The following is a 25,768-nucleotide window of genomic DNA, read 5'->3' on the forward strand; positions in this document are numbered from 1 at the left end:
AATGGAGAGTGGAAGAGTCCTTTTTCTCTCTTTCTAAATTTAGATTAGCAGGAGAAAATATTTTTGGAATCAGTTCCTTGGGCTTAGTGAATTTGGTTGAATTTGGTAGAGTACCCGGTTTTTTTTTTTTTTTCTTTTTTTTCTTTAGAATAACAAAAAATATTTTACTAAAACATAAGTCTTACAGAAGTTTCCAGACAAGCCATACAAAATGGTCACAAGCTTTTTCTTGAAGGAAGGATTCTACACTTGACAGCAAAGTCACAATGTTATTAGAGAGGGCTGTGATGTTTGTTTAATGTTCCCATTTTGGTTCAAACAATCAAGCTTGTCCATCTGCAACGTCTAAATAAAGTTAGACTTGGCTAGAGAGCATATTCTAAAGAACTGGTTAGTTGCTTTTAACTGATGCAATTAGATCACCATGAAAAGAGGGAAAGAGGCCCATAAAATTAAAATAAAACTACCTCTCCCCATCAAAAAAAAAATAATAATAATAAAGAAAAACACCCACACCCCTGCAGCTAACCCTGACAAGTACCTTCATTCACAGTGCTTTATACTTAAACCATGATGAGGGAAATGAATAAAAGCAGAGAGGGGCCACTGCTTTTAAACGTTTCACAACAATCCAGATGGTACTTCTAGCCTCTGCTCATGCTTTACAACAGTGAATCAGGACAAGACATAGATTTGCTAATATGCATTTAATCACTAAAGGACTGAAGATGTCTGGGCTTTTATTCTGTAATGTTTCTAGGACTGTGTCCATTAAATACAAACAAAAAAGGAAGAAGTCTTAGCAGAACAGGAGAAGTGATGTACACTTGATGATCAGATTGATTTTAAATATTATTCATGGCATATAGCCTGGTCCAGGCTCTAGCTGTTTCTATGGCGTGGGCTTCGTTGGTCTTCCACTGCTCCGCTACATCATTTGCTAATGGATCATCTGGATTGAGAGCACTTAACAAAGCCTGGATCCATAGCAGAACTGTGCGGATCCACTTATCTTTCAAAATATCTAAACATATTCTTCCCCACTTGTCTACATTAGGATAATAAATTTTGGTCATGAAACGTACTTTAGGGGCTGCCATCAGGTATTCTTCTGGAAGGAATAGTTCAAGTTTAAAAGTCCCTCCCTCAAAGGGGGAATCCTGGGGGCCAGCAATGACCACATTCATAACGGGCATTGCTCTCATCTGGTTCTGCTTTAATGCCAGGAACTGGTTCTGCCAGCAAATACTGGGTTTCCTTGATAATCCTGTGGGGCAGCCCGGCTATCTTGTCAGATCCCAAGTTTGGCCTCTGGTCTCGACACTTGTAGAGTACTCTTTGGTTATTGATTCATTTCCTCCCAGAGATGATCTGTTTTTCTTTGTGTCTTTCATGTCTAATGTCATAAAAAGGACAGAATGGAGGCATAGACCTATAATCCTGCTGTTGGAGCCAGCCCCATAGCCTGGTAAATTCACAGTTCTCATCAGACCAACGTCTGTTTAGACAAACTTTGCTGTGCCTTGTAGATTGTTGCTGAAGGACATCACAGGAGCCAAAGATGCAAAGTTGGTGGGCATGGGTTGAACACTTAAAAGCTGTTAGAACACTTGACACCTTTTTTTTTTTTTAAAGATTTTATTTATTTTTTTATGAGAGACACAGAGAGAGAGGCAGAGACATAGGCAGAGGGAGAAGCAGGCTCCCTGCGAGAAGCCCAATGTGGGACTCAATTCCAGGACCCTGGGATCACACCCTAAGCCGAAGGCAGATGCTGAACCACTAAACCACTCAGGTGCCCCAGAGCACTTGCCACCTTAAGAAAACTCCCATGTTAGGATCAACTGATCATGGAATGGGTTAGTTTGACACTAGGTCACCTGCCAAACTCAAGAAAACTTCCTTGCAAGGAGGAATACTGTAAAACAACACATGACTCCGTGTCATCCCTCTGAGGTGTGAGTTTGGCTCAAGAGACCCAAGATTTAACTAAAGCTGTTAAAGTGCATATATTTTTCCTTTGGTCCTGTTCTGTGTCCTAAGAGCTTAGCTTTGTGACTAGTGAGAATATTTTCTTTGGTCTCTGTCATTTGGCTGGTGCACTTACTGGGGTGCATCTTGGTGGCCAGTTGAATAGATTAGGGATCCGAGTTTCTTTTTCTCTCCAGTTGTGTCAATTCACAGGGGTGTTTGTCATGAGAGATTCCAGCCCATAGGAGTCTTTGTTGTCTCAATCTATGTGGTTTGTTAGTGCTGGAAAGTCCCATTCCAGAAATGCTTGCCCGGTGTCACAGGTTACAGGGTCTGTGACTAGAGGCGTCTCATGATTTCATGGGAGACTGGAGACACAATTTTCACCATGGCATCCTCGCTTGCTGTGCAACAAAGGCTTTTTTTGCTTTCTTATACTAATTTTGGAAGTAAACTTTTGGATCATAGGAGTAAGATAGTCTGAGCCAGGCCTCACCCAGGACTCTGGGATCACCACCTGAGCTAAAGGCATTCACCCAACAGACTGAGCCACCCAGATGCCCCTGATTCCCACTGTAGTTAAAAACTCCCTCATATACAAAAAAGAACGAATATAGTTTACAAAGGAAAACGGTTAATAACTTCATATTCAGGCTGTAATTCCAGTTATTTGGGGAATTAGAACACCTGTCTTTGCCTTATAAATTTCCACAAAACTAAAAATGCAACTCTAGAAACAAGTCAAAGCCCACCTATTTTACAATCTACAAACCTTGACTATTCCTCTCAAAATGTTTGTGGATGTTATAGAAGATCAAGATATTGGAAAAAAATTGTCCTATACTTTAAAAAAAGATTTTACATTATTCCTCCGTCCCTTGAAATTATAAATCTTATCTTGTCTTTAAAATGTAAATATAGTCTATAATCTCCTGAAACTGAGGGAAAAAACAGGAGGTGGGGGGGGAAGACGCCTTTAAAAAAATACAAATTGCTAAAAGCTCTCTTGCATCCAGACTCTAGTACCTCCAACAGACAGAAATGCTCTAAATGTCCATCTTGGAGAAAACGTAGGTACTTCATCTGTGCTTTATGATGTAAATTTTCTATCCTATTTTAGCTAGGGCCTAAGAGCCATTCTTTGAAGCACAAATTTCAGGGAGAAGTATTTCATTATGGGGGGGGGCGGGGAGGAGTCTTTGGAAATTGGAGCTTTAACATCCTCTCCACAAATATTAGTAAAACCAGTATAAGATTTTGTTTGGATCTTGTTTGTGGATTTGTATGTGTGTCCAAACAGGTTGTACATGTGAAATATTTACTCTACATCTGGCATTGCTAAAATTAATTTGTAAAAGAGTTCTTCTTAATTGGTTTGAAGACAAGTACTTGTGAGAATTGGGTATTCTAAAACTCAGAAAGATAGAAACCAACCTAAATGTTTTTCAAGTTCTGGAGGAGGAGATCCAATTTTATATCAAGGGAAAATATTCAGTATTAATGCTAATTTAAGGTTGTTGGTTTAATTAAAAGAGATACGTTTTTAGAGTTATCAGCATTGAATATAAAACTTTTATTCTGCTTATATTACTAAAAGTCAAATAAGTACATGTTATCTTTTGTTGCAAAATTTGTCAGAAAAAAAATAATGATTGACTTTATCTAATGCCTCATGAAGTTTTATGGGCAGTCTACACATAATTGTAAATTAAATAGACATTTAATAAGATAAAAGGGTTTGTAGGCAAACTTTTAAATAGTTTCCAAAATCTTTGGTAACCTGACACTTTAAAGTTTTGCTGACTTAAATGATGAGTAAAGTTATAGTCATTAAATATCTAGATCATTTTCAAATATGATAGAGCAATGAAACATTAGGTACTGAATACAGGTTTATCTACTTCTATTACAGAGAAACTAAAGCTGAATTAGTTTCTCTTAGTAAACATGTCTTATGCTTTATGAAAAGATCATACTACGAAAAAGCACATTCCTAGAAATTATTAAATATATTCATAAATTTGCCAATCCAAAGATTTCTGGTGTGGGAATTCATGATTGGTTATGTAGGGGCCATCCCCAAGGGCAGGCCACTCCAAGATGGGTCATATTGGCATGAAAGTTAATTTGACTTAAAAGCAATCAAAACCCAGGGACCTGGGTGGCTCGGCAGTTGGGTGGCTGCCTTCTGCTCAGGTCATGATCCCAGGATTCAGGATGGAGTCCCGCATCTGGCTCCTGCGAAGATCCTGCATCTCCCTCTGCTTATGTCTCTGCCTTTTTCTGTGTCTCTCATGAATAAATAAATCTTAAAAAAAAAAAAAAGGCAATAAAACCCCAGAAGATTCAGTTAAAGCTCTCTTGGTCCCCCTCAATTGCCTGCTTCTATCAGGAAGAGAGGTATTAACTGAGATTCCTCTTTACCTATGAAACTTACCTGCGTAACAGGGCAACCTTTGTTTTGTTTACATCTCTTCCCATCATCCTGGCAATGGTCCTTATCCCCTCTGCATCCTCAGACCCCTAGCCCTCTCCTTAGTTCACATAAACTTCATATTGCTTCCCTCTTTGGACTTTTATGTCTGTTGTGGATTCTCTGTACATACAAAATTTAATTTAATTTTCTCCTGTTAATCTGTCTCATGTCAATTTGATTCTTAGTCTAGCTAGAAGGACCTTCTTCCTCCCTTCCTTCCCTACATAAAAACCCCTTGGTTTCACCCTATGAGTGGGACACAACTTGTGTTCCTCCCTGTATCTGTGGTCCCTAAATTGCAATTCTTTGACTGAAAATAAACACTTATTTGCCTCATTGTGGCTTTTTATGATGTAGATTTTGAATGTAGGTGAGGTTTGGTGGGGTGATGTTTGGAGATGTCTTTGGTACAAAATGGTGATTTTATTAAAGCACAGGGACAGGACTTGTGGACAGGAAGAGCTGCTGCCCCGGGCCTGTAAGTGGGGGGGGGACGGGGACTGATTATGTATGTGGGAGTTGGGGGTATGGAACAAGGGAGGTTTGCAAAAGAACTTTCAAATGCTAAAGAGGACCTACAAGATGCCAGAGGGCTTGCCTGTGTCAAGTTCGGTTGTTTTTCTGTCTAGAAAGACATTAGCATTAGGGACAGTTGGGAGCTTCCTTCTGGAAGTTAGGTTTTTTATAAGAATGATTTTTTTCTTGTAAACCACTAAGGCATCTGTAAACTGAGGAGACTCCTATCTTGCAGGACTGGGGTCTCTGTAGATTAACCATTTGTTTTTCACTTCCATTAGTTTTAGGGCAGTTAGGAGTGCCTGAGGAATGTCATACATATCGGGGCGGGGTGTGGGGGTGTTGTAGAGTGTCAGCTCAGGCTTTGTCTGCAGCTTGCCTTCTGCTTCCTCAACATTTATTTTCAGGCTAATTAGTTGATGCATGAGGTTAAGTATTCCATTTTAGAGCCATTAGAAGAAAACTAGGAGAAGATGGAGTCACAGAAGCTAAGAAAATAATATCAAGGAACTTGGAGTGACCAACAGTATCCAGTGCCACAAGAAAATCAAGATGAGAGAAAATTATCTTCTGAGGTGGAGAAGGCTTACATTGTGACTGAAGCATGGTGTTGTTACTGAACTTAAATTTGTCTGTGTACTTGATGCCCAGTAAGCCAATGTCTGAGACACTGGTTTTAAAGCAAAGAAAGCCTTGTTATCAGAAAGGCAGCCCAGCAAGAAGGCAGGAGATTATTCCCAAAGCTACCTTTCTGTGTTGAGCCTAGGGATAGCTAATATGTTTGGGGAAGGAAATGAATACATGAGAGGAGGATGAAGTGTTGCTTGAAATCTTTCAGGGAGGGTGCCTTGAAACAGTTTGGAGGTAATCTTTCCTCCAGACAATGAGGTGACTTTGGGACCAGGTATGATCAGGTGTGTCAGATAATTTCAAGACAAATGTTACTGCTTGATCTCCATTAGGTTTCTACAACAGTGGGTAAGCAGGGAGTTGGAGGGGAAAGGCAAAGTTAATGATTAATAAGATGTGCATTAAACTGATTAAGTAGGGAACAAAACAGAACGTGGAGTGAAGTTAATAATGCAACTAATACAACTATAGTTGTGCTTATACTTTGAAAACAGGTCCAGGAACCAAGCATCTTGCCTCACCTCCTGCTCACATTCTTCAACTTGCTCTAGTGGCTCTTCTTGAAATTTCTACATGTTTACTTTGTGCCTTCAGATACTTAAAGTTCACCTGCAGCTGGATATTTCGATCTGTTGACTAACTTTGCAGTATTTGTAAGGATGACTGGGCTGATTCTCCAACAGGTCACCCATTCTAAAGCAAAGCTGGTCTGCTGATAAGCCCAATCCTCTCACTCAGAGGTATGAGATAATAGAAAATATGCACAGATCTTCCTTGACTTACTGTTACTGACCTATCATAGCTACTAACTCAGGAAACAAATAGGGAAGCCCTGGCATGCTGCACTCAGTCCCCCTGGGAATCGCCAGGGGGCTGGATAAATAAAAACCATAGTTCCTGGTTGGGAGTGCTAACACTGTAGCTGAAAAAATTTGAATGAACTAACTGGTCACAAAAGAAGCCCATCACTCAAGAGATTGGTTTTGGAAAAGAGAAAGGGAAAAATTTTATCAGGTGCTGGCAGCTGGTGGAGGTGGTAGTAGGCTCAAGCCTTAACAACGGACTTCTTTGCCTGCAAAGTGGACACCATGAGTTTTATAGGGAGAGGCTCAGGAGACACATGCTAAAGAGCAGGCAGGGAGCCAGCCTGTGATCAAAGGGGGGCCTGAGATTTGTTCAGTATGTGATCATGGGCAGGGAAGGGGTTGTGGTGTTCTAGGCATTCTGTTGCTATCAGGGTTTTTCTGGCCTGGTGATTGGAATGTTCCAGTCATTGCAAAACATCCTCAGTAATGCCTCAAGAAAAGTGCCATAAGAAAGAAAAATAATGAGTTTCAGTTAGAGCATGAATCTTGTCTATTTCTTTCTTTTTTTTTTTAAGGTAACCCTTTTGGTTTATCTTTTTTTTAAGATTTTATTTATTCACGAGACATACACAGAGAGAGAGAGAGAGAGAGAGAGAGAGAGAGAGAGAGAGAGGCAGAGACACAGGCAGAGGGAGAAGCAGGCTCCATGCAGGGAGCCCAATGTGGGACTCGATCCCGGGTCTCCAGGATCACATCCTGGGCTGAAGGCGGTGCTAAACCACTGAGCCACCAGGGATCAGTGGCTGCCGGAATCTTGTCTATTTCTGATTTTAACTTTTGGGGTCTACAGCTGAGCAAGATGGTTTGCTGACTTTATGAAGGGGTTATGTTCTCATCAACCCATTGTAAGTTTAAAATGCATTTAATACTCCAAACTTGCCAAACATCATAGCTTAGCCTACTCTACTTTAAATGTGCTCAGAACACTTACATTAGTCTACAGTTGGGCAAAATCATCTCATACAAAGCCTATTATATAATAAAGTGGCGAATATGTAATTTATTGAATACTGTACTGAAAGTGAAAAACAGAATGGCTGTATGGTTACAGAATGGCCTAAGTATATGGTTAATCACCCTCATGATTGCATGGCTGACTGGAAGCTGTGGCTGGGAATTGCTGCTCAGCATTTCAAGAGTATCATAGTGCATATTGCTAGTCTGGGAAAAGATCAAAATTAGAATTTGAAATACAGTTTCTACTGAGTGCATATTGCTTTTGCACCAATGTAAAGTTGAAAAGTTTTAAAAAGGCAAGCAATTGTTAATTCAGGGACTTGTCTATATATTGGTCTCTGCTATATTAATTATATATTAATATATATTATATATAATTATACTTATATATTAATTAATTATTAATTGTTCCTGGCACAGAGCTCCTAACACTCTTGGAATTTCCTAAATGTTAAGAGCACTTAAGACATCTTTGTTCCATTGAGCTTTTTTTATTTTTTTTAATTTATTTATGATAGTCACACAGAGAGAGAGAGAGGCAGAGACATAGGCAGAGGGAGAAGCAGGCTCCATGCACCGGGAGCCTGACGTGGGATTCGATCCCGGGTCTCCAGGATCGCGCCCTGGGCCAAAGGCAGGCGCCAAACCGCTGCGCCACCCAGAGATCCCTGTTCCATTGAGCTCTTAAATCCCTTGGTATTTCCTGGGTGTCTTTTGATGGGAGTATCTTTTGTTCTAAGAGGTGACTCTTGGTGGGCTCCTGGCTGTTGGTGTGTCACTAGAAAGACTAAGGTATGATTAGAAGCTTGGAGGGCAGCCCCGGTGGTGCAGCGGTTTAGTGCCGCCTGCAGCCCGGGGTGTGATCCTGGAGACCCGGGATCGAGTCTCACATTGGGCTCCCTGCATGGAGCCTGCTTCTCCCTCTGCCTGTGTCTCTGCCTCTCTCTCTCTCTCTCTCTCTGTGTGTCTCTATGAATAAATAAATAAAATCTTTTAAAAAAAAAAAGAAGCTTGGAACTTTTTTTTAAATATTTATTTATATATTTATTTGAGAGAGAGGAAGCATGAACACAGAGGAGGGAGAAGCAAAGGCCTCCTGTTGAGCAGGGAGTCTGATGTGGGGCTGGATCCCAGACCCTGGGATTGTAACCCAAGACAAAGGCAGATACTTAACTGACTGAGGCACCTAAGTGCCAAGAACCTTGGAACTTTATCTCTACCCCCCATTCTCTGGAGAGGGGCTGGCAATTGACGTAATAATCCAGTATGCCTATGTAGTGAAGCCTCCATAAACATCCCCCAAGTATGGGGTTCAGGGAACTTCTGGTTTGAGGAACACAGGGAGTTTTAGGGAGAGTGGTATGCTGGAAGAGAGTTTGAAAGCTCTGTGCTCCTTCACACATACTTTATCATGTGCATTTCTTCCATCTGGCTGTTTCTGAGTTCTATCCTCTTACAATAAACCAGTAATCTAGTTAGTAAACTGTTTTCTTGAGTTCTGTGAGCCACTTTAGCAAATTAATTGAACTCAAGGAGGATGCCATGGGAACCTCTGATACATATAGCAGAAGAACAGGTCATTACCCAGACTAATGATTGGGATCCGAAGTGGGGGCAGTCCTGTAGGACTAAACCCTTAACCTGTAGGATCTGATGCTATCTCCAGGTAGATAGTGTCAGAATTAAGTTGTAGGATACTCAGCTGGTGTCACAGAGAGTTGTTTGGTGTGGGGATAAACCCCTACACATTTGGTATCAGAGTGTCCTGAATGTGGTAATAGTGTGAGCACTGGGCTGAAGGCAGGCGCCAGACCGCTGAGCCACCCAGGGATCCCCAGTAATCTGTGTTTTAAGGAATTTACCAGGTGATGCTGATGGACATTAAAACCTGAGAACCACTGGTCTAGGGGAAAGATAGGTATAATTCCACCAATAAAGACTCCAAGACAGTAACTCTTGGGTTCTTAAGAATCATCTAGTGCTTGTTTACTTATTTTATTTATTTATTTCAAGATTTATTTATTTATTCATGAGAGACAGAGAGAAAGAGGCAGAGACATTGGCAGAGGGACAAGTATGCTCCCTGGGGGAAGCCTGATAGGAGGCTCTATTCCAGGACTCTAAGATCACGACCTGAGCTAAAGGCTGACACTCAACCACTGAGCCACCCAGGTGCCCCGGTGCTTGTTTAAAAGCAGAATTCTGGGTTCCTCTCCACAGTCTGATCCAGTAGATCTGAGATGGGCCCAGAAATCCATGTTAGTATTTCTGATGTAGGGGTTCACAGATGATTCTGAAAAACCATGCTCATTGGTCAATTCTTAGTCTCCACTATATTTCAGCTCTCAACAGTATCTGACATGATTGACCACACTCACCTTCAGAACCACTCTACATTTAGGGACTTACCACTCTTGGTTTTCTTTTTTTAATAAATATTTTAAAAAATTTATTCATGAGAGACACACAGAGAGAGGCAGAGACTCGGGCAGAGGGAGAGGCAGGTGCCCCACAGGGAGCCTGATATGGGACTCCACCCCAGGACTGGGATCACGCCCTGAGCCAAAGGTAGGTGTTCAACCGCTGAGCCACCCACGTGTCCCTTGGTTTTCTTAGCTTACAGGTCACTCAGTCATAATTTCCTTTACTGAATTTGTCTGTTCTTCCCAACTTCTAAACATTAGTGAGCCCCAAAGCTCACTTTTTAGATGTCTTCTCTTTTTTAATCCTTGCTACACTCTAAATATAAATGACTCAAATTTATATCTCCAGACACATCTGTCAAACAATATCTCCACTTGGATATTTTAATAGCATCTAAAACTTAATATGTCCAACACTTAACTCTTGCTTTCCATCTTTCAAACTGGCTCCTCCATGTTCTACCAATCTACCTATCCAAAAAGATGCTACCACTTCTAATTTCTTTCTGTTTCTCTTAAGTTATCTGTCAATGGATTCATCAAAGTTTCTTTGTCGATTGACTCAAGAGAAATAGTTTTGGTTGTTGCTCCCATTGCTCATGAGAAGGTAAAATTATTAGTAATTCAGGTCAAGAGTATATCCAGTGTTCTGTTTTTAGAGTCTTACTGTTAACCTCTTAAAAGAAAATATCCTATTTTAGGCTAGAGAAGAGTAAACTTGGTCCAATAGTGGCAGCAGAGAACAGTGTGTTAGATATTTAGACCCAAAGAAGGCAGTTGAGAGTGATTGGTTACTAGGCAACTCTCCTAAGCACCAAAGAACTGATATGATCAGAACTCAGCTCTGCAGTTGGCTGATGGAAGGTTAGCGACTGGAGGAGAGTATTGAATGAGTGTAGATGTGGCTGTGGGAGTTGGGGAGCCACTGGACAGGCATGGCAGCTGTTACAGAGAGACAGCTGCTCTGGTGTACTCTGTAGGTATTAGCCAGGTTCTCCAGAGAATCTGTGAACTACTGAAATTGTTATCTTTGTTGACTCCGGTCAGCCTGTTCAATGGCATGCTTTCTAGACTGAACCTTTAGCTAGCTGTCAGTGAATTAGTTGCCAAAATGAACCAGAAAGATTCACTATTTCTAGGCTACCTGCAATTTTTTCCTCTTCTCTTTCTCTTACACATCCTATTTTGTCCCTTGATAGTCTGCCTCTCTCATGTAAAACATAAACAATGCATAAAATAAATAAATAAATAAAGGTGGCTTAAATACCTGAGTTATTCTTTGGCCATATTTTGTTGTTTTTTTTCTCCCCAATTTTTATCTAATACTAGTTAGTTGACATATAGTATAATATTGGTTTCCGGAATAGAATTTGGTGACCCATCTTACATATAACACCCAGTGCTTTTATGGGGGCACTTGGTGAGTTAATTGGTTAAGCGACCAACTCTTGATCTCAGCTCAGGTCTTGATCTCAGGGTCATGAGTTCAAGCCCTGTATTGGGCTCCACCACTGGGCATGGAGTTTGAAAAAAAAAAGTCTCTTTGGTTTGTTTCTCCATCTCTCCTCATTCCCCCCGCCCCCATGTTCATTTGTTTTGTTTCCTAAATTCCACATATGAATGAAATCAGATAGTATTTGTCTTTTTATGACTGACTTAATTGCTTAGCATCATACATTCTAGCTCCATCCATGTCACTACAAATGGCAAGATTTCAATCTTTTTGATGGCTGGGTAATACTCCATTGTATGTATGTACCACATTTTCTTTATCCATTAATCAGTTGATGGACATTTGGGCTCTTTCCATAGTCTGGCTATTGTTGATAATGCTGTTATAAACGTTGGGGCATGTACTCCCTTAAATCTGTATTTTTGTGTCCATTGTGTAAATATCTTGAGTGGAATTATTGGATTGTAGGGTAGTTCTGCTTTTAATTTTTTGAAGAACCTCCATACTGTCTTTCAGAGTGACTGCACCGGTTTGCATTCCTACCAACAGTGTAAGAGGGTTCCCCTTTTCTCCACATCCTTGCCATTGTTTGTTGTTTCCTGTTGTTAATTTTAGCTATTCTTACAGGTATCTCATTGTGGGTTTTTTTTTTTTTTAAGATTTTTATTTATTTATTCATGAGAGACACACAGAGAGAGGCAGAGACACAGGCAGAGGGAGAAGCAGGCTCCATGCAGGGAGCCTGACGTGGGACTCGATGCTGGGTCCCCAGGATCACACCCTGGGCTGCAGGCGGCGCTAAACCACTGCGCCACTGGGGCTGCCCTCGTGGTTTTGATTTGTATTTCCCTGGTAATGAGTGATGAACATCTTTTCAAGTATCTCTTGAAGACATCTGGATGTCTTCTTTGGAAAAATATCTTCTTTTTAAATTTTTTTAAAAAATTTATTTATGATAGTCACACACACACACAGAGAGAGAGAGAGAGAGAGGCAAAGACACAGGCAGAGGGAGAAGCAGGCTCCATGCACCGGGAGCCCGACGTGGGATTCGATCCCGGGTCTCCAGGATCGCGCCCTGGGCCAAAGGCAGGCGCCAAACCTCTGTGCCACCCAGGGATCCCTTGGAAAAATATCTTGACCACATACTGTTATATGAAAAACATTTCGGAACAATATGCAGAAAATCACATGATTTCTATTACAAAACCAAAGCTATATATTTTTTGTGAATGTAGGAAATGTATGTAAAGTCTTAAAGGGAAACACATTGAATTGAGAGCAATGGTTGCTTTGGGGAAAGCAAATAGAATTTAGTGGTATTATGTAATTTTATCTTTATTGTTTCAGTTTCTACAATCATATGTAGATATAGTATCTATGTAATTCATAATAATTTAAAAAGTCAGAACACAAGAAGAAAATACACTATACATTTTCATCCATTTGGGGGGATCTGGGATACCAAGGGTTGGATGGTTTTCATTTGATTTTATTCCATAGAAAGCCCTATTTGCATATGCTAGGCCGCTCTTGCATAAAAAGTTACAGAAAGCTTCTATGCTCCATTCTTGAATTAATCTGGATCAGTACTTTTAGCCATTCAGTTACTCCTCACTCTTGCTTTTCTTGGTTCTCAAGCTTCCTTATTTAGCTGTATATTTCCTTTTGCATTTTCATACTGGTTGCTTTGATTAATGCCCAGGTTTGGATTTGCTCTCCTTATTTTAATATTGTTTCATTGTAAGAATCTTATATTTGGTATTTGTGTTCAGGTTTTATGCTACTAGAGGCTTCTGAGTAAAAGCTTTTGCTTCTGTATTCCATTTCTAGACAGTATAGGCTAGATGAGCTACTTCATCTGGTGGAGTTGAGGGTGGGAACCATATTCACCTCAATTCACTCATGTTTTAGGATTGTTTTTCATTCTCAGGGCACATGATGCTGTTTCATACATTTATTCTGGGGGTCCCTGAGGACTGGGGACTTATGTTATCTATTTTTATGCTTTATGTTTGTTGAATTTAAAATTCTACAACTTTGAAGGTTTACCTAATGAAAAAAAGTATTTGGCAGCCTGAGTGGCTCAGCAGTTTAGCTCCACCTTCAGCCTAGGGCTGATCCTGGAGACCCAGGATTGAGTCCCGCATTGGGTTCCCTGCATGGAGCCTGCTTCTCCCTCTGCCTATGTCTCTGCCCCTCTCTCTCTCTGTGTCTCTCATGAATAAATGAATAAAATCTTAAAAAAAAAAAAAAAGAAAAAGTATTCTTGCAAAAAAAAAAGTATTCTTTAGCTTTCATTGTAAATGTCACCATGACTCTTTAATGTTTTGTGCTTAAAAGAAACCAATGACTTTCTACTCAGTTGATAAATCTATTACTTCTCATTCTGACAGTGGAGAGCATAATTTATTTTCAATAGTAAGACTCTATTATATTTGTATATATTTATAGATCTCTCTTTTTAAAAAAAAATTATTTGAGGGAGAATGTGCTAGCAGGAGGAGGGCCAAAGGGAGAGGGAGAGAGAGAATCCTCCAACTGACACCATGTTGAGCACCGAGTTGGACTCAGAGTTCAGTCCCAGGACTCTGATATCATGACCTGAGCTGAAATCAAGAGTTGGCTGCTTAATCAACTGAGCCACCCAGGTGCCCCTAAACTCCATTACATTTGTATATATTAAAAGCACTCACTTAACACAATAGGACCCAAGCCATCTTGTAAATAAATGGCATTTTAAAAAGTCACATAGCTCAAGAGCTGCTAAAACAAAATTCTGCAGTAAATTATACTATTCCTTCATTGCTAAAACTTGGGAAATTAAAAAAAAAAACTAGGTTATTATTGAATAGAACTAGGTTGTTACTAAATAGATGCTGTATTCTTCCTTTCCTTGATTCTTTTTTAGTTTATTTTCTAATTTGCTTTAATTGACTTAATAATAGATATGCTAGAAACTTGAATGTAGTATAACCCTAATTGATAGAGAAAAGTAGAAGCCACTGATTGCAATTACCAAGACTTTTAACCTTATATCATACCTCTAGATGATCAACAGAGATTTTATTAATGATTTGGTAAAGCTGAGTCAGACTTTTAATATTTTACTTTGATTAGTGTTGCCATCTCTGGCACATAATTACAGAGTATTAATATTGTCTTGCACTAAATTAAAGTACTGCAAAGGAAAATAGTGTAATTAAGGAGGACAAAGAATGTCTGCCATGCTTTCATTACAGTCAATAAACTGGCCTTAAAATGAACTGAAATTCGCCCTTTCATGAAGATGGCATGAAAGGCGAAGAAGGAAGCCCCTGCCCCTCCCAAAGCCGAAGCCAAGGCTTTGAAAGCTAAGAAAGTGGTGCTGAAAGGCGTGCACAGTCACACAAAAAAGATCCCTATGTCACCTACATTCCCACGACCCAAGACCCTGCGTCTCCAAAGACAGCCCAAATATCTTCGAAAGAGCGCCCCCAGGAGAAACAAGCTTGATCACTATGCCATCATCAATTCCCCCTGACTACTGAGTCAGCCATGAAGAAATAGAAGACAACAACACACTTGTGTTCATTGTGGATGTCAAGGCCAATAAGCACCAGATCAAACAGGCTGTGAAGAAGCTCTATGACATTGATGTGGCCAAGGTCAACACCTCAATCAGGCCTGATGGAGAGAAGAAAGCATATGTTCGACTGGCTCCTGACTATGATGCTTTGGATGTTGCCAACAAAATTGGGATCATCTAAATTGAGTCCAGCTGGCTATAAATCTAAATACAAATTTTTTTCACCATAAAAACATAAAATAAAATGAACTGAAATTCAAATAAAGTTTGAAAGAGGGTAAAACAGAAGATGGGGCTTTCTAGTATCTTGTCTTTTAACCACTTAGATTAAAGTAAAATCTTATATTTAACATTTATTTTTTGAGTTCCTAAAAAGAGGAATTGAAAGTAATGATATAGTCCCTACCCCAGAGATTGCTTATAGTTAGTATGAATTTTCATCCATTGATACTGACTACTTGGTATAGTGTATTGAGAAGGATCTGAGGCCATGTCCAGTTTTAGTAGTAAAGAATATCAAAAACAGTTGATGACTGCTTGAGTATGGGGATAGGATCTTATGTAATGTATGTTATCTCACTCTAATATAGGATGTGAAAGGAAGTGTCATGAGCAAGTTTTCAAGATCATTTGGGTGCCAGTGTGATGAGATATTACCTCATGAAAACATCCCAACAGCCCTACCTCCATATCCTTATCTTCTTTTTATTTATGTTATTAAAATTTTTTGTTATTAATTTTTTTTAATTTAAAAATTTTATTAAATTTTTTTAACTTATTAGGTTTTTTAAAAATTTAAATTCAATTAATTAACATGTAGTGTATTATTAATTTCAGAGGTAGAGTTCAATCATTCATCAGTCTTATATAATACCCAGTGCTCATTACATCATGTGCCCTCCTTAATGCCTGTCACCCAGTTACTCCATCCTTCCACCCCCCTCCCCCCTAATAGCCCTCAGTTTGTTTCCTATGATTAAGAGTCTCTTAATGGTTTGTCTCCCTCTCTGATTTCATCTTATTTTACTTTCCCCTCCTTTCCCCTATGATCCTCTGTTTTGTTTCTTAAATTTCACATATGAATGAGATCATATGATAACTTTTCTTTCTCTGCTTAACTTATTTTGCTTAGCATAATACCCTCTAGTTCCATCCATGCCATTACAAATGACAAGAACTCATTTTTACTTTTGATACTGAGTAGTACTCTATCATGTATGTGTGTATATATATATATATATACCACATTTTCTTTATCCGTTCATCTGTTTATGGCCATACTACACCGAATGAACCTGATCTCATCTGATTTCGGAAGTTAAGCAGGGTTGGGCCTGGTTAGCACTTGGATGGGAGACTGTATCCTTATCTTCTTTATGCTAATGAAGAAAGTTAGAGTAGGGGATTAAGTAACTGACTGAAGTCTAACAGCTATTAAAGAGCAGAGCTGAGATTTCAACCTAAGTGGCCCAGACTTCGGAGAATATGACATTTTACTTGACCACGTAGACAATTTATAACGGAGGAACTAATATTAGTTCTGATTATCAGAAAGTTTCATGGATGAATTGGGACTTTTGTTAAACCTTGAAGAATGTGTGTCATTTAATATGTGGAAAGAAAGGTGATAAGGGAACAACATTAGCAAATGAGACTTTGTATTTAATTCTATGATTGAGTCAGCAGTACCTGATGGGAAAGCAATGAGAATGTTGTGTGGCCAGGTGATGGAGTGCTTTATTATTTTTTAATTAATTAATCAATTAATTAATTAATTAATTAATTTAATTAATGGAGTGCTTTAAATGTCAGGAAGAGTATGGATTTAACTCTATAAGCAATGGTAAGTCACAAAACATTATTGATAAAAGGAATACTTTAGGAAGATTAATCGAATGTTGGACTATTGGCAGCAGGATTAATGAGATCATGAGAGAGCATGGGAGAGATTAGTTAGAAGGGTTTTACAATAGAGAGACAATTTGAACATAGATTATAGTGCACACATTTTATCGAACAATTTTTATGTTTAGACATTGAACTAAGCACTTAACATGTTATCTTAGTTAATCCTCACAACAATATTATGAGGAAAGTATTATGATCTTCATTTTATAGTGAGAAAACAGATGCGGAGAGGTCTAGATCACAAAATTTAGTGATGGAGTTTATCTTTAAATCTTGGGTGACCTGATTCCAGAGTACCACATTCCCCTGCTTAGAATAAATAAGTAGGAAGGCCTCTGTGTGAGTGTTGAGAAAGGAGGAACTGATAATTGACTTGGGGAGATATTAAAAGCAGTTGGTTTCAACATTTTGGGCTGCTGCCCACAGTAAGAAGTAAGAAAACTCACAAACCAGGACATAGCTACTAACGTATAATCTGAACAGACCCATGAAACATCATTTACTCTTATTACATATACTGTGCTCTAATTTTTTGTTATTTTATTAACGCTTTTCTGATTGTTACCCACTAAAGATTTTAAGTAGTTTTTTAAAAGTTTATTTATTTATTTAAAGTAATCTCTACCCCCAATGTGGGGCTCAAACTCATGACCCTGAGATCAAGTGTTGCATGCTCTTCCGACTGAGCCAGGTAGGGTCCCTGCCCACTAAAGATTTTATATTTCACTGATAAATGGGTTGTGGCTCCAAATTGAAAAACTCTGAGCTATAAAATATGAAAGAGACACAAAGTTGAAAGTTTTGCTTGAGCACTGAAGATAATGGGTACTACTGATTGATAAAAATACAGAACTGGAAAGGGCAATTGATTAAGTTTCCTAGAGCTCTGTAACAACAAATGACCACAAGCTCAGTGGCTAAAACAACAAACATTTATTCTCTTATAGTTCTGAAGGCCACAGGTCTAAAATCAGTAGCACATTGGCAGATGTTGGAAGAACCACTTTTTCCAGAGGCTCTGGTTGAGAATCTGTTCCTTGTCTCTTCAGCTTCTGGTGGTTGCTGTCATTCTTTGGGTTGTGGCTGCATCATTCCAGTGTTTACCTCCATGGTCATGTTGTCTTCTTTTGTGTGTAATCTCACTCTCCTCTTCTTTATTTTTCTTTTTTAAAGGATTTTATTTATTTGAGAGAGAGAGAATGCACATGTGAGTAGGGGGAAGGACAGAGGGACGGAATCTTCAAGCAGACTCTCCACTGAGCGGGGAGGGGAACCTGATCTCAAGACCCATGAGATCATTACCTGAGCCAAAACGAATAATCAGATGTTCTACAGACTGAGCCATCCAGGCATCCGCTTCAGCCTCTTCTTTTTAAGGACTCTTGTGATTGCGGTTAGGGCAATCTAGGTAATCTAGAATAATCTATCTCAAGATTCTTAACCCAATGACATCTGGAAAGAAATGAGAACTGCCTATCTACAGGAACATCGGTTTATCAAGTAATTATGCTCCTTCCTTCCTTCCTTCCTTCCCTCCTTCCTTCGCACTCTTTCTTTTGTTCTTTTTTTTATTATACACCAAAGAAATCACAATATATTAGACATAGAGCCACTTTGTATAAATATAGAGTAGTGCCTGGCACAATATCTGCCATATAACAGATAAAATAGTTGTTGAATGATTGTGATAAATCCTTCTTCTTTTTCTTTTTTTTAAAGATTTTATTTATTTATTCATGAGAGACACAGAGAGAAAGAGAGGCAGAGACACAGGCAGAGGGAGAAGCAGGCTCCATGCAGGGAGCCCGAGGTGGGACTTGATCGGGGTCTCCAGGATCACGCCCTGGGCTGAAGGTGGCGCTAAACCTCTGGGCCACCGGACTGCCCCACAGTAATTTTTAAAAGTTGTAAAGGAGGGGAGCCTGGGTGGCTTGGTGGATTGAGCATCTGCCTTCAGGTCATGATCTCAGGGTTCTGGGATCGAGCCTCATGTCTGACTCCTTGCTCAGTGGGATGTCTGCTTTTTCCTCTGCCCCTCTCCCCCTGCTCATGGTCTCTTTCTTTCTCTCATAAATAAATAAAATATTTTTAAAAAGTTGTAAAGGAGTCTGGACTGAAAAATTTGAGAACTACTAGTTTAGAGGCAGGAGAATGGGATCCAATACAGTAATGTCAACTTCTCAGAGTCCAAGCTCCATTGAGCATTTTACTAAATTTGGTTCCTTTTGTGACAGCTGACAAGTAGCTGATGAAGAAAGAGCCTTGTGGAGGTGAACATCTGGCAGGGAGTGATAAGGGGAGTTATAGCTGGGGACTTTAGGGGATGTGATAGGCCTGGAAAAGGATGTTTTTAGGTAGAGCTAAGCCTCTCTATTCAGTTCTTTCCACTGTGCCCCTTCTCACTACTATTTATTTATTTTTTCAAGTTTTTAATTAAATTCCAATTAGTTACATGCAGTGTAATACTAATTTCAGGTGTAGAATTTAGTGATTCAGCACTTCCATATGACACCCAGTGCTCATCACAAGTGCCCTCCTTAATCCCCATCACCTATTTCAGCCATCCCCTTGCCCGCCTCCCCTCTGGTAACCCTTAGTTCTCTACAATTAAGTCTATTTCCTGGTTTGCCTCTTTTTTTCCTTCCCATGTTCATCTGTTTAAGAGTGTTTTAGGATAAAAGATTATGACCATACATTCTAAGAATTGTCTAATGGATTTAAAAAAATATTTTATTTATTTAACAGAGAGCGAAAGAGAATGAGTGGTGGTGGGTGGTGGGGAGTGTAGAAGGAGAGGGAGAAGCAAGCCCCCTGTTGAGCAAGGAGCCTCATATGTGGCTCAATCCCAGGACCCTGGGATCATGACCTGAGCCAAAGGCAAATACCTAACTGAGTCACCCAGGTGTGGGGCTTGATCCCATGACCATAAGATCATGACCTGAACCTAAAGCAGATGCTTAATCAACTGAGCCACCGAGGCACCCAGTCTGAAGATTTTTTAATCATGCTATTGGCATGCAAAGTGTCCACTGGGGACTATTTCTGGAAAAGGCTCAATCATAACTGCAGAAAGCTGTGTTATCACCTGAGGGTTTATATGGAAGGACTGAAGCTCTCCTGACTTAGTTTAAGTCTATTCACATTCCACACAGTTTTAGCATAGAAAACTGGCTCTCTGGCCTCTTAATTTAAAGCCTCTCTCTAAAATTCTGTAAGGAGGGGTTTTTATTAATTATGACTATAGTTAAGGAGACAGATTAAAGTGATGGTGTTCTTTACCCTCTCTTCTCTCCTTTTAAGATAATTTTAGAGAATTTAGTAGTGTTGATTGCCAATTAGGGATCACAGGTCAAGGTGTCTATGACATCATTTATTTTCTAGTAGGCACTTGTGAATCATGGTCTGCAGTGGAATGTTTAATATTTTCAGATACATTTTCTTTTCCTAGCCGTAAAAATTTTCTTTTGCAAAAAAAAAAAAAAAAAACTTGTGCAAAACAAAGATTAAAGGCTTAAAAAGAAATGAAAACAAAACTTCTAAGTTTCTGAGTGAATTTTGCAAAATAAAATAATTCTTTTGCATGATATCATTTACTTTCCAAGGTTTCGGTTCTAGGCAGTCTGATTCTTTTGCACCTTCTGTAGTTAATTGAAATAGTTTGCTTATTATTGTTATGCCTTAGATAGAGTTTCCAGAAAAAGTAAATTTGTATTTCAGAAAAACCATGAATTATTTTTTAGTATAATTATATTCCAAATACTGCATAGAACAATATTTACATTGGTTGTTTACCTGAAATTGAGTTTCAGCGGGCATCCAATATTTTAATTTGCTAAATTTGGCAACCCTACCTAGGTACAACTAGATTCTTTTGTTTGCCTTTACTTAGAATATATAGAACAGATATGTATTTCCAAATGGTTTTGTTGTTAAAGGCAAAAACCATAATTTTCTCATTGAAACAATTATTACTTGGCAAAGTGTTCTTATATGTAAAACAGAACCCTTAATTTTCAGAAACGGAGTCCAAAAACTAGTACTGGTCTTGCAAATCAAGTTTTGCTGCTTAGCTTGGGAAACGTTGCCTTCTGGTTACTGGGTAAGCGGGCTCCACCCAGCTGCTGAAAGCAGATACAAATTGTAACAAAACCGGAAGTTGGCTAGGCTGCCTTTGCTTCTCAAGGTAAGTGTCTCCTGTTCTTTAAGTCGGAGCTCTTTGCAAAGCATTTTAAAAAATGAAGCCAGCTGAGGCGGCAGTACTGAGAGCAGGCGCCTGTGATGCGGGGGGCGGTCGGCGGAGCACAATGAAGCTTTAACAAACTGTGTTCTGGAGCTTGGATTGAGCTAATGAGTTTTCACCAACGAGTTAGGTTAATAATATGTCCTGTGACTTTGACTAACGAGCTGTAATCCCAAGAAAAGGGTGATGATAAGTAGAGTCACGCTTGGGATCCTGAAAAGCATGGACTTTATGCACTTGTGTTTCTTTCTCCTTTTTTAGAAATTTGAAACTGTGGGAACTCTCTTTTATAATTAAACCTAATGTCATAATTCCTTGTATGCAGATTACTTAGAGCCTTACTTGGGTTTTTAAAGTTTGTTTTAATCTAGAAATTTTTAGCTCCTCCCACCTCCTACCCCTGGTTTGCCTTTAGAATTTCAGAAAGGCTCTGGGGGTGGCAAGGTGTTACCTTTGCCCCCCCACCCCCACCTTTTTTTTTTTTCCCATTATGTCAGTGCTTACCTAGGGGCAAAGGCGATTTTTTAGTTTATAAATGTGTTATCAGGGATATTGCTTTACAAAGCTAATTTTTTTTTTTTTTTAGATTTTATTTATCTATATGAGAGACAGAGAGAGTGGGGTGAAGTAAAGGAGACGGAGAAGCGTCTCCCCACCAAGCAGGGAATCCAATGGGGGGGGGGCTGTATCCAAGGATGTCGGATCTGACCTGAGCCACCCAGGCACCCCAAAGCTTAACTTTTAAGTTCAGATATTTTTTTTTCTTCTGAATTAAAGAAAAAAAGGATTCAAGTACTGTACAGAGGTGGAGGCTTAAATTTGGTTTATTGATTTATTGAAAACAATGAGCTTGACTTCTTAGAGGATGGTTTTGTTTAAGGAGATGAGTTCTGGTAAGTTGTTTAGTAAAACGACCTGTTGTTTCTTTTGGCCAATTGTAGCTTCTGTTTCACACTTACCCATTTGGGTAATGTCAGATTCTCTGGAAATCACACTGTACAAGTGCTGTTCTCAAGGCTAGTCAGTGTGAAAGGGCTCAACAAGCTGGCCACAAGACAAGTCACCAGCTGAGGCAGGTGTGATAATGTTTTTTTTTTTTTTTTTAAGATTTTATTTATTTATTCATAGAGACAGAGAGAGAGAGAGGCAGAGAAGCAGGCATCATACAGAGAGCCTGACGTGGGACTCGATCCAGGGTCTCCAGGATCACACTCTGGGCTACAGGTGGTGCTAAACCGCTGCCACCGGGGCTGCCCCGATAATGTTTTTATTAGCAAAACCAAAGCTTCTGGAGGTTTTGAAGAGAGCAGTTACAGAAAGTGGGCAGAATTAGGCAAGACTCCACAGAAAGAAGTGGATTTTAATGGAAGACCTGGTTTATGGTAGACACTGTGCTAGATGTTTCGTATGTATCACCTTATTTATTTATTTTTTAAAAAATTATTTATTTGTTTATTCATGATAGACGCAGAGGGAGAAGCAGGCTCCCTGTGGGGAGCCTGATGCGGGACTCTATCCCAGGAGCCCAGGATCACTATTTGAGCCAAAGGCAGATGCTCAACCACTGAGCCACACAGGTGCCTCTAATTATATTTCTTTACAGTATATAACAGTATTTTGTAGTTATAAATTGTTATTTTTTATTATAATATTTTTGATTATAAAGTACTACATGCTTTAAATCTTTAAAATTATTTTTATATTATAAATACTAAATACTTTTCCAAAAATATGCACAATACAATGAGGATTCAAAAGAGGAAGTCCACTCCTCTTCCCCTATTGAAAACACTCTCCTGGGGGTAACCACGCTTGAGAACTGTTAAAAGTGTGGAGTAGAAGTTTTTTTTTTCTTTTCCCTCTAACTTTTAAGTTGCGTTTCCTTTCTTCCTTTCGCAATCTGCTTGTTTTCATTCCTTAGTGAGGCATGAGCATGTTTCCACTTAAGCACATGCAGATTCATGTCTTAGGGTTTTTGTGAATTGAGTTGATACTTGCAAAGCACTTAAAAGAATACTTGTCTCTCATAAAGCACTCAGTAATTATTAGCTGCTATTTTTGTCATTGACTACTCTATTTCATTCTTTTAATTGAGTATACAGTATTTTATAGTTTGGATATAGCATAGTTTATTTTTGTAACCACCTAAATTGTCTTACATTTTTGCTATTACAAATATAATATTTGTGTAACTGTGCGAGTTTTTCTGTAGGATAAATTCCTAGAAGTGAAATACCTAGTTCAGAGATTAAACATATTTTGGTTTAGTAGGATACTGTCAATTTTCCAAAATTGTCCAAAAATATTGTGATAATTTACACTCTTCACTGAATGAGTGTGCTCATTTTTCTACACCCTTGCTTATACTGGATATTTCAGTCTTTTGTATTTTACATGAAATGACAGGCAATGAAATTTTTTTTTACATACAAAGCATAGTGTACAGAAATTTTTGTATCTTATTTTTTCACATTTAGCATAAGTCCATTTTCACATGGGTAGGAAATTGATGCATGAAGTAATGAAGGTCCCAGTTAGAATGCAGATATAGGTAGAAAGAAAGAGTGGTGCTTATTCCAGGCATAAGTACAAATAACACGTTGTCTCTAGAGCATGGGAGAAAAAATCCTTAAAACTGAGTTAGGCTAAATAGTACAAAACATGAAATGTCTAAAGCTTTTGTCCTTAATTTAATAATCCTTGGGAAGCAGATGAAAGTTTCTGAGAAGAGTGATGTGATGAGAATTGTGCTTTAGGAAAACGATCTTGTAGTGTTGTGTGGGGCAGAAGAGGATGGAGATAAACAGAGAGGCCACTTGAGAATATTTCAATAATTTTGGTGACAGGTGATGAAGGCTTTGTGCTTGGAGGTAATGGCGGAATGGAAAGTAGCAGACAGATGTAATAGAGAGAATGGAAAGTAGAAGAGAGATGCAAGAGGGATAGGTAAGAAGGTGGAAGGATGGAAGAAGCATCTGCCGAGCTTGTTTGAAAATTGGTGTCCAAAAGAATGTTTGTGGTCAAATCTTGAGAATATGGGGTTTTGAGTCTTGCTGACCAGAAATGCGTTGACAGGCCACCATCAGAGTAGTGAAGTCAGATATAAGAGCTAGTCTGGAGGAAAAGATGATGAATTTTGTTGTGGACAAATTAAACTTATTGTCATCCAAACACAAATCTATATACAGTTGGAAATTTGGAAGTGTGTGGAGAGGTGGGGTGGGGGGCAATTGGAAGATTTGGGAGATATCCTAGGGATGAAGACTGAAGCTGTAGAAGTGATGATGAGCTTGCAGAGAGATGTGGGGGCCAAGGTAAAAAGTCTTGGGAATGAGGGACGCTTGGGTGGCTCAGTGGTCGAGTGCTGGCCTTTGGCCCAGGGCATGATCCTGGAGGTCCAGTATCTAGTTCCACATCCGGCTCTCTGCATGGAGCCTGCTTCTCTCTCTGCCTAGGTCTTTATGTCTGTCATGAATAAATTAAGTCTTAAAAAAAAAAAAGTCTTGGGAATGGATACATTCATGTATGAGGCATGAAGAGGAACCAAACTTAATTACAATATTTTTATAACGACTGTTTCTAACATTTGACCTTGGATCTAGGTAGACAATCCTTTAATGCCCCCCAAAAGTCTGTGCCCACTTTTTTCTTTCCACCTTTGGTTCTTTTATTGCTCCCATTCAATTTGTGTTCATTCTGAACTTTACCTCGGTAATGCCTCGTTTACTTACCACATCAGCCTTGAGGGTCTCATCTGAAGCTATGGATGGCTTATTGTTTAAAACCTCAGAAGTGGAATTCCTGGGTGGCTCAGAGGTTTACGCCTGCCTTTGGCTCAGGGCCTGATCCTGGAAACCCAGGATTGAGTACCACGTCGGGCTCCCTTCACGGAGCCTGCTTCTTCCTCTTCCTGTGTCTCTGCCTCTCTCTCTTTCTGTGTCTGTCATGAATAAATAAATAAAATCTTAAAAAAAAACCAACCCCCCTCCAAAAAAAACCTCAGAAGCCAGATCAGAGACTATACTTTTCTCTACTCATTTGCTGTGACTCTGACAAATGTCTTAATCAGTGTCCTATTTTACGTAATTGGGACAATTTTACCTTCCCACCTTCCAAGGTTGTTTTGAGGAATGCATGCTAAATCCTTGACATGACGTCTGACATGTTGTAAGCCCTTGGTAATTGTTAGCTCTTCTTATTTTCTCCTATACCTCTAAATTTCTATAATTAAATGCAATTTTTTCCTCTTCTGCCCTGTGTGATCTTAGACCATAGTTTTTTAAATAAAATCTGTGAGCTTCAAGGTCCATAGGACCAAAAAGAACCCTCCTTTGTATGTTTCTTCCAAGGATTAGAGTTCATTTCTGTGAAGCACCTACTGTGATGCCTAGAATGGATTCAATAAGCAGTATCATTTATATGATAAATGACATTTGCTTTTGTCTCATCTATTAGTTTTGCATCTTTACACAACAGGCCATTCCGCTTTGTACCTAATTTTGTTTTGAGGACAGGGTTATTGGAGGGCCAAGTGGAGGATCCAGGTGAAAGCTTTCCATCATGTAATAACGTATATACTTCTACTAATCTTTTTTCCAGAGACGAATAAAGGAGATAGAATCATTTCTTGCTGTGAGGATGCTGTGATTAGGGGAATTAGATTTTTTTTTTTTAAGATTTTATTTATTTATTCATGAGAGACACAGAAAGAGAGAGAGAGGGGCAGAGACAGAAGCAGGCTCCATACAGGGAGCCCGATG

General features: G+C 39.2%; 1 protein-coding gene, 1 long non-coding RNA gene and 1 pseudogene across 2 annotated transcripts in view; 1 reads left to right on the forward strand and 2 right to left on the reverse strand.

Moving 5' to 3' along the window:
- Positions 1–590: 590 nt before the first annotated feature.
- LOC112679159 (ubiquitin-conjugating enzyme E2 N-like) lies at positions 591–4,455 on the reverse strand (annotated as a pseudogene).
- A 13,231-nt stretch (positions 4,456–17,686) lies between these two features.
- Positions 17,687–24,952, reverse strand: LOC125755308 (uncharacterized). Its single transcript, XR_007411425.1, has 2 exons — positions 24,740–24,952; positions 17,687–17,930 (listed from the first exon to the last, which is right to left on the reverse strand). It is a non-coding gene; the product is annotated as an uncharacterized LOC125755308 (long non-coding RNA).
- FRRS1 (ferric chelate reductase 1) overlaps positions 22,216–25,768 on the forward strand; it is a 44,207-nt gene continuing 40,654 nt past the window's right edge. Inside the window, 1 exon segment of the mRNA XM_049111635.1 lies at positions 22,216–22,413. Coding sequence (XP_048967592.1) covers positions 22,372–22,413 — 42 coding nt within the window. The 5' untranslated portion in view covers positions 22,216–22,371.

The sequence above is a fragment of the Canis lupus genome, chromosome 6 (genome assembly GCF_003254725.2).
Source record: "Canis lupus dingo isolate Sandy chromosome 6, ASM325472v2, whole genome shotgun sequence".
NCBI lineage: Eukaryota > Metazoa > Chordata > Mammalia > Carnivora > Canidae > Canis > Canis lupus.